Raw genomic sequence first — 9,537 nt, forward strand, 5'->3', positions numbered from 1 at the left:
TATCACTGCTAATATTGTTACGACTACTATTTAATAATCATAAGAATAATCATCATAATAATAATAATAATAATAATAATAATAATAATAATTAAAATAATAATATTAATAATCATAATAATAATGACGTATGCTATGGGATAACAGAGGTGACGCCAAGCCTGAAATAATATATTGTCCCCCAGAACTGATCCTGGCGTAGACTTCCCGTCTGACCTTGGGAGCCATTTGACCTTTCTGTCTCGCCCCCTGAATCCACCCTCTCTGTTCAATTACACTCTGCATCTCGCACAAAATACACAAAATAAAGCGGAGCTGGAGAGTTTCCATAACAACGCCACACTTTTATACGACGTGTACAGATATGTCATGTCGTGCTCCGAAACGGCTTGGCCTGCTATCAACGCATATTTTCCCTATGGATAGGCTATATTATTATTATTTATTATTTGGAAAGAAAGCGTTACGTTTGTATTCGTTCTTAATTTAAACCCATGTTTAACAAATCGATTCAGAAGCATTCCGAGACGACGTGGAAACACCGGCTAGTTCCGTCATTTACTATGGTGTATAAGGGTGGAAAATAACTGAAAATCAGCGGTTAGGTCGTTCAATAAAAATGGTTTATTTTGAAACAATAATTGTTTTGCATTATCTAATGTAATGGTTTCATGTTAGACAATCCGATTTGTATTGCTCCGGAATTATGTGATTCCACAACGAAGCAAACGGCAGGCCTAGTGTTTGGAAGTTTGTATTAGGGCGATAGACAGCACATTTAATCACACGGTTGAATTCAAATAGTGAAGACTGAGAAGGAATGGCAGCAGGAGGAATGAGAGCACATTCTACACTTTTATTTCAGACTACATATATTCTGAACATATTAAAATCTTTGGCTTGAAGCGGCGGTTCAGGAACGCTGTCTGTCGAAATGTGAGTTTATGTGGGGGACTTGGGAGACAGAAATCACAAAAAATCCTATTGAGTCAGACACTTAGGCTACTAAAACAATGAGCAACAACATCATAAAGAAAAAAAAAACGATAGAAATCTCCAGCAAGTAGGGGCTGATATAGAGATACCCTTACCTGAAATTAAATATATACAACGTCATAGTGTTTGGCTATATATATAATTTTTAATAATGTTCATCATTTATATAGTTATGTCCATATACTTTGCGATAGACATAGATCTGATTTAAATAGCACCTGTCCCACTCCATGTTTTTTTTTTCTTTTTTTTTGTCGTCAAAAAAAATCTGAAAAATAAAAAATGTCCATCCCCTCCCATTTAGTGTCTATGGCACATTTAGAGAAGCGGGTTGGTTGGGAGGGGTCGGCGGTTCGGGGGCTGGTGGTGTGGGGAGGGGGTGCTGCTCACTCGCTGTCCTCCTTGTCTTCCTGAACCGTTGTGGTGGAATGGTTGTACAGTCCTTGTGCCATTAGCTGAAGGGCCAGACCGTTCTTGTAACCGTTGGCTTTTTTTATTTTTGCCCTCTTATTCTGAAACCAGATTTTGATCTGTGATTCGTTGAGGTTCAGTTCCTGGGCCAGTGACTGTCTCCTTTGCTCCGTGATGTAGCGATTGGCCTGAAATTCAGCCTTAAGTCTTTGCAGCTGTTCGGCCGTAAATGCGGTTCTGGGTCGCTTGTCCTCCTTTTCGTTTTTCTTCTTTTTCAGTTTTCGTGTCCTTGGGCCTAGTGTAGAAACAACAATAAAACGAATACATAAATATCAGCAAGCCCTACATAATCATAGGCCTATTCTACACATTTCATGGACCGCAACTTGAGCTATTTCAACCCCACAGACCCCTGCCTTTAAAATATAGTAACAATAATATAATACCAGCATTACATTACTCGTTACTCTTGTGTTAATACGTTTAGCCGCTGTCGTGTTATACCAGCAAACGCGCGGTCACCGATGCGTGATTTCATTGTAGTGCTCGCGCATGGCCAGTCGTAGGAGCAGGCCAACCATTCGAAAACAATACTCGAAACAATTTTTAAGATAAATGTAATAGGCCGAAATTATCCACAAGCTTCGAGGCGTGTTGCATCCAATTGTTTTCTTAAATTTCTCTATTCAGGCTGTGGTCAAACCATATGGTATAACACAGACATTCGCATTCAGGAAACAATGTATAGTGTAGTGTATAGGCCGCGCTGTAATTGTGTCGACTGTAAACTGCGGGACACGGACTGGGTGCCCATCTGCAGAACAATACATGCTAGACAACATGTCGGCTTCGTGGTCCCTTTCTTGCGAGGACAAAAAAAAACATAAGGCATTTTCTAAAATAGCTCTAAGATTAGCACAGAATGCATGCATACGTGCACGCTTTTATGCTATCATGCTATTCAAAAAGTCATATCTATATTTCCTCCGCATTCATAACATTCCAATAAACTGAAATAAACACGGACTATTCACTTGGTCTCCAACAAATCCCATTCCATATATCCACATTTTAAATTCTAGGCTTAGTAACTATAGTTATAGTAGCATATGAGCATAGGAAACAAATCGCCCAAACCGTCGAAATGTATACCCAAACAAAATTGTTTAACAAGTAGATTTTGACATTAGTAGGAATATCCCCATGTATAGGGAATTGATTTCCGTAGTGTTGTTTTTATGCATTTGTTTATTGTGCACCAGTACCCTGCAATTAGCCCGAAGGCAGATACGCGTTTACGACTTTTAATTCCATAAAACAAAAATTTACAAATATTATGTTGCAGAAATTCTCGCTACCCTATTTTGGAAATATTTGTTTCGGCAAATAAGTAACATCAAACGGATAGTGAAATAAAACAATAATGATAAGATAAATATGGCCTGTTTGAGACTTTCTTTGTCTTTGTTAGGCGTGGACAAAATATATATTCACGACACTGGTGAAAGTGGCCTATACTTGTATGCTTTTCATAGATCATTCTCCGATAATAAAACGATCACATTTTGTCCCCATAAATGACTTTTCCTTGCATTGCGGCTATGGAGTGGTATAGTATTGTAACTTCCACAACAAAACAATCACAGCCGCCATAAACAAACCCAGAGGCAGACATGTTTAAAACGCAGCATCGCTGTAGCCTGTGTAGTGTTACCTATCTTTATGAGCGCATGAAAACAGCAAAACTGGTCAAATATCCACATCTCCGATATATTGCCATTTTATGTAAAACCATGGGAGAATCTGGTTACCTCGATTGACTGCGGTCATGACCAGAACGGAAGCAGGTCTCATAAATATACATTTCCCTCGTTGGATTCTAGGGCCGTATTCCTACATTGTATCCTACATTAATAGCATAAAGTGAGCAATTTAGCCTCGTCGTGGATCCCTGCATTTGTTTTCTGGTCGCTCTATCGCATTATCAAATAGATCATGGCGAATGGAAAAAGTTTGTATCCTGATGCAATGTGGGTAGGAAGACGTGCTATCCAAAATCGGAACACTATGGGGTGTGCAATATTTAATATTTTGGAGAGAAAATATTAGATTGCAAGGATTTAACATCCGGAGTCGACATTAAACAAGGCAGGCCCATGATCAAAATACGACGGTCCTAAATAATATTAATTATATTTTTTATTAGCCCTATCATTTGTCCAGCATATTATGTGGTTTAGCTTTGGTGATATGGAAGGCCATTGCAACTGGAATGGAAACACCTCAAAACAAACACGATCAAACTCTTATCGTCAGGGATTTTCTCTTAACTGAAATCGAACTGGTGATGTTTTGTTCAAAGCGTTTGGTCTGATAGCTCAATCAGTCAATCAATCAGTTTAGTCAATCAACGCATCTTTTCTTACTTTCCTCTGCACTGGACGTGTCAGACGCTGCGATGGTTTGTCTGGGGTCAGCTACGTGCACTGCTTTCACTTTAGAGGGCTACAAGGCGCCTGCCATAAACCCGGATGTCAATGAAGCGTCCCATAATAGGCCTAATAATAATAATAATAATAATAATAATAATAATAATAATAATAATAAGACAAATCATTATTTAAATAATGACAGAAATAATGACAATAATGACAATAATAATAATAATAATAATAATAATAATAATAATAATAATAATAATAATAATCATGCATGCTTTATATGCGTGCACATATGACTCACAGGTCTAAAAATAAAATTGCATTGATCTGGAAAAAAGTACTACTACGGCCTTATAAACCAAAAAAATCGATATTTGATCTACCACTTAGGGGTAGGAAAAGGCGATCATTGCTGGGCTGAATGGCCTGTTCTCGCTATTACATTATGTTATGTTATGTTATGTTATGTTATGTTAAGATATATTGTAGGCCAAACCCCGCACTATATCATATACTAAATTATATTGATTCAGAGTTGGATGAAAAGGGTAATTATCACTTTCCATTATTTCCCCACCAAAGTGATTCTGTTTGTGATATTTATCAACGACACATAAATGCAACGGATATTAGCACATAGGCCCACCATCGCAATCAGGATAACTCAGATTGTTTTTCTTTAAACATTGTTCTTCTGTTTACAGCACGAACCAATGCATTTATTAATGCATGTACTAGGCCTATATTTAAACGAACAACAAAATCAGGAAAACTATTTATTAATTGCACAACAGCGTTTGTGACAATAATATGTCCCTAATATAATTTGTACTCAGTTACACTGAGTGCAATATAATGCATGCAAAATGAAAAGAAACCAACATTAAACGCCCTTTATTTCCACATGGGAGCAGGTGTACTGTAATTGAAGTATACAGTCAAAATGTATTTTGTAACGAGTTAGCGTTTTTCCACGCCAAACAAATTTAGCTAAACTCTGTTTCCACTTAACTTTGCAGATACCGTTACATGTTGAATTCGACGCCCCCCCCCCCCTCCTTCGGTGGTTCAATTGATTGTTTATAAAAACAAAATGTGTTCTCAATCAAAGGCATAAGGGCCTACTACGTCCAAATGGATCAATATTTAAAGTTTATTCTGTTTAAATTATGTAATAAAAACGTCCTCTGATGCTACGTAGCCTACAGCTGGCTACCACAACACTTGCGTCAGTATTTATTCCAATAGTCATAGCCGTGGAGCCAGTAGAAAATTTGACATTACATTTAAAGGACAATTGGACAATTGAATATATATATATATATATATATATATATATATATATATATATATATATATATATATATATATATATATATATATCTGTGTGTGTGTGTGTGTGTGTGTGTGTGTGTGTATATATATATGTATATATATATGTATATATGTATGTGTGTGTGTGTGTGTGTGTGTGTGTGTGTGTGTGTGTGAGTGAGTGCCTGTGTGATTTTACTAGGTACACGCACGCTTATTACCATTTAAAAATAGTAGTGATGTTTTAAAATGTAAAATGTCCACGCATAGCTTTTCCAAATCCGATTAGCAATAATTATAAGCAAATGTAAAAGTAATCTATCAACACAGTAAAATCGAGGGGAAAGGAAATATTAAGAAACTACTGCCTTACCAGATGACGGTCTGTCCGAATACCTCGTGCAGTAAACCCAGGCAGGCCACAGCAGCGGCTGCGTCTCTGTAGCAGGAGCGGGTCCACCATTACTCGCGTTCACAACCACAATAGACGTGGTGTTCTCTCCGTACTTAGTAGTGTTAGTTCCATTTGCTTCACCCGGCTTTGACGAGCTCTGTTTGGAAGGGGGCGAAGACGACGAAGACGACGAAGATGATGTACTGTCGCTGCTACAGTTTGAATCCTGGCACAGGGTGCTCGGATGAGACGGCCTTATTATCAAAGGATTGACATTCTCTCTGCCCGAGGTCTGCGCCCGCTCCCTGCACCCAAGCTCCTTCTTACAGCCGAAGTCTGGGCGCAGAATATTATCAATAAAAAAGTTGGTGGTTCTGTGTGCTTGTTGCGCTGCCTGATGGGGTAAGATCGGGGGAGACGGAAGGTTCGGCGAGAGAGAAACGCTGTCCGCTTCACTCGAATCTCGGCTGTTTTGATCCTTTTGCTCTTCCATGACTGGAACCAATTCAGCTGAAGCACGTTCTCTCCGCACCAAATTCCACTTGTTGGTTTAAATTTGTATCCAATTAAAAAGAAAATTCAGCTATATCGTATGCTATGAAAATACAACAAATACCTTTGTTGAATTATGCAGTTTTGTTTTCTAAACTGTCGACATCCTGCGAGTGTACAGTTCCAAGTGTCATTATCTTCCAGCCTGACAAGACTGACAACACATCGCGCGCTGCTTCGGAGTCCCTGGCTTTCTCTAATCTATGACAGTTCGATCTTCGCAAACTCTCCTAAAATCGCTCAGCCTCTCACACTTTTTTTCCCCACACCAACCGGAAGCACGTGAGCCAATACACACGTGCAGTGGGCCAATCAGCTATGGGGATCCATTCTGACACGAGTGACGATGTCCAATAGTGTTTTACGACTCTCCGCAAATAAATAATAGATGGATTTTTAGAAAACCAAACAAGGGATCATAACGGTACTCGCTTCATCCATGCAGATACTTATTGTGCTTTCACTACCGTCTGAAGAGAATAAGTCCCAATTCAAGGCTTTGCAACTGTGGAGCCGCTATGCATCTGTGTATATGCACCTGAGTATTATTTTTACTGAGCAAGTATATTTGACTGAACCTGTAATTAAGCACAAACGAACAAATACAAATATTTAAAGAAACGATCTAAAATCCGAACGTGTTGTTGTTTACACAATCCGCGTTTTGTAAGAAAATAGCACTAGGTGTCGAAGTACTTTGATCGTTTTTCAACAAAATTAATTCAGCACAGTTGTTTCTTACATCGGGGCGCGCAATAAGAGTACACATAGTATATTTTGGTGATTATTTTGATAGGTAAAAAGTAACTTCTCCATACTGTTGCGCGGCCCCTTTCGTGTCTACTGCTTGCTCTAAACTGGACTCAGTCATATTTTGGCCAGAGTTCCGGCTGCGTTATAATTTACTAATTTAAGAAGGCTACAGCGGCCTCCGCGGCCATTAAAATTGTTTATTGTTTGGATTGCTGATGATGTTGTTAAAGATAAGGGCTAATAATTCCAGAAATGTGGTGGAACTCATGTGCTAACAGTACTCTTAGTAATTATTATAGCTACTACTAGTAGTACTAGCCGTAGACGGCTACGTCCTTTTGTAGCTACTACGGGTCCTAGTAGTAGTAGTAGTAGTCGTAGTAGTTGTAGTGGTAAATTATTAGTAGTACTACACAACAACAGAATCATTTGTAAAATGTTAAATTAACTCTAACAGTTGATGTGAGTCCAAGAGAGATTCAATGTACTCTGTCATAGTACAATGCTCTGTATCCGAGTTGCATTACCTCTGCAGCTTGCAGAAGTCCCACTGATTGTCACTGCAATCGCTAGTAATGAAAACAGCAGTAGTACATGTACGTCTTAATACATATGTTACTAGTTCCCAAATAGTGCACTTGGCTATTTCTACAAATGATACGTGCAATTATAATATCTAATCCAGATGTTATCGGTTTCAGTAAACCTGTGAATAAAATCTAATCTCAAGCAGTATTATTGTTTCTGGTATTTGGGCCTGTTTCACGTTTATTTAATATTTAATAACAACTTAAGTGAACATTAATATAGCCGCTTCACTTATCTACTAGGAATCTACCATAAATGTTGCAATCAACAGTAGGCCTCTCTCTCTCTCTCTCTCTCTCTCTCTCTCTCTCTCTCTCTCTCTCTCTCTCTCTCTCTCTCTCTCTCTCTCTCTCTCACACACACACACACACACACACACACACACACACGCGAGCGCGTACAGTTTAACAATATAGCTACATGAATTGTTGGAATGCGTAACTGTAAGCATTTCTCCAATAAAGCAATGAAAGATAGCCATATAGGCTGCACTAGAGTAAGCGATCACATAGCCTACTGCAGATTCTAAATATGAACTAGGTAAATTCTATCGACCCATGCATGACTCACGTCCCCAGTGCAGTTTTGACTGGTAGCTATATACAAAGTAAGCAATACCATTATCCACGAAAACAGCGGCACACATATCTGCAAATGAACAGAGCTATACAAACAACAACTGCAATTACTGAAGAAATATTAAATCTGGGATTGCCAGCGACCGCGTAGTTTATTTATATTTAAGGTGGAAGAATTGAAATCTTTATCCCAAAAGCTAGTGTGGGTACTTAATTAAATTCTAATTAGGACACTATCAATATCCTATTTAGCCAAGTAGCCATTGTGAGACGCAATCCTTTTCAGGCGGTAAATGGAGACTCGAGCGCTTATCTTGCCTGCAAGAGACGCCTTGAGAGGGGCCGCAAAAGATAATTTATAGGTTTTAATTACTCCTCATTCCGCCTGATCAGGCTGGCGTTCATCACAGGAGAGTGAATAAAACCTGTTCAAAAGCACTGTCACTTTTGCCTGGCAAGACGCTTAATCAAAGAAAGCAGGGCCATATTACACGCTGCGAGGCTCGCGACGTAATTTCCAAGGTGCTGATAAAGCGGGTTGAATAATGCTCCGGTCTTCTGAGACACCATTTGTAGAAATGACTTTATTGACGGCTTAACGTTGGTAATTCATTTTACCTTTCATGTATGGTGCCTGGATTTGTTACAGTAATGGGATGATAAATGCATTGGCGGCCTGTAGCTTTTATTATTGAATATAATACACACAGCCAACGCTAAATGTCCTGGAAATCATTTAAAAATCGATGTTGTAACTATTTTAATTTCATTATGGCCAGGTTTAAATTAATAATATACATTTTCAATATCATCCTGGAACATAAAGGCAACACACTTTACTTTACATATCTAGATAATAAGAATTTCTGTTATACACTGGTGATTGTTTTACAGCAAAGAAAACCTGTGAAAAGGACAAATATCTGCGTAAAACTGTGATCAGGAATACTTTTCGTGCTTACGTTCAACCCTATCTCTACATCACCATGAGTAGGGTATTTATACATGTATGTAGGTTATGTGTTGCATGTGCCGAATGCGTTCATTTTTCTATAATCGTCAAAGAACGCACGTTAAATTGATAAAATTGTATTTTATTAATCATTCAGTCGCATTGTATCTTTAATTAAATATTAAAGTATGTATACAGCCAGGTTGTCCCAGACAAATAACCGAAATGTATGTGTGTGTGTGTGTGTGTGTGTGTGTGTGTGTGTGTGTGTGTGTGTGTGTGTGTGTGTGCGTGTGTGTGTGTGTGTGTGTGTGTGTGTGTGTGTGTGTGTGTGTGTGAGTGAGTGTGTGTGGGAGGGTGTTTGAGTTTGTGTTTTATACTTTTACATTCAGCATAGCCCAGGCAACTATGAAGCTTCGCAAAAATAAAACGCCCCATACAATTCATACATTTTACTAATTGTTGTAAGAGTTGGGCGACTCCCAAAAAGTACGTCCGTTCATTACTGTATTGCTCAAATAATGCTGGGAACCCTTACAATTTGCAGGTTGGTATTCA

The 9,537-nt window shown here is 38.5% G+C and overlaps 1 protein-coding gene across 1 annotated transcript; it reads right to left on the reverse strand.

The window, feature by feature from the left end:
- Positions 1-750: 750 nt before the first annotated feature.
- On the reverse strand, positions 751-6,289 carry en1a (engrailed homeobox 1a). The gene is made up of 2 exons (XM_061227007.1): positions 5,536-6,289; positions 751-1,702 (listed from the first exon to the last, which is right to left on the reverse strand). Exons 1-2 carry the CDS (start codon positions 6,047-6,049, stop codon positions 1,383-1,385), a joined length of 834 nt encoding a protein of 277 aa, XP_061082991.1. The 5' UTR covers positions 6,050-6,289; the 3' UTR covers positions 751-1,382.
- Positions 6,290-9,537: the final 3,248 nt, after the last annotated feature.

This window comes from Conger conger, chromosome 17, assembly GCF_963514075.1.
Source record: "Conger conger chromosome 17, fConCon1.1, whole genome shotgun sequence".
Classification (NCBI taxonomy): domain Eukaryota; kingdom Metazoa; phylum Chordata; class Actinopteri; order Anguilliformes; family Congridae; genus Conger; species Conger conger.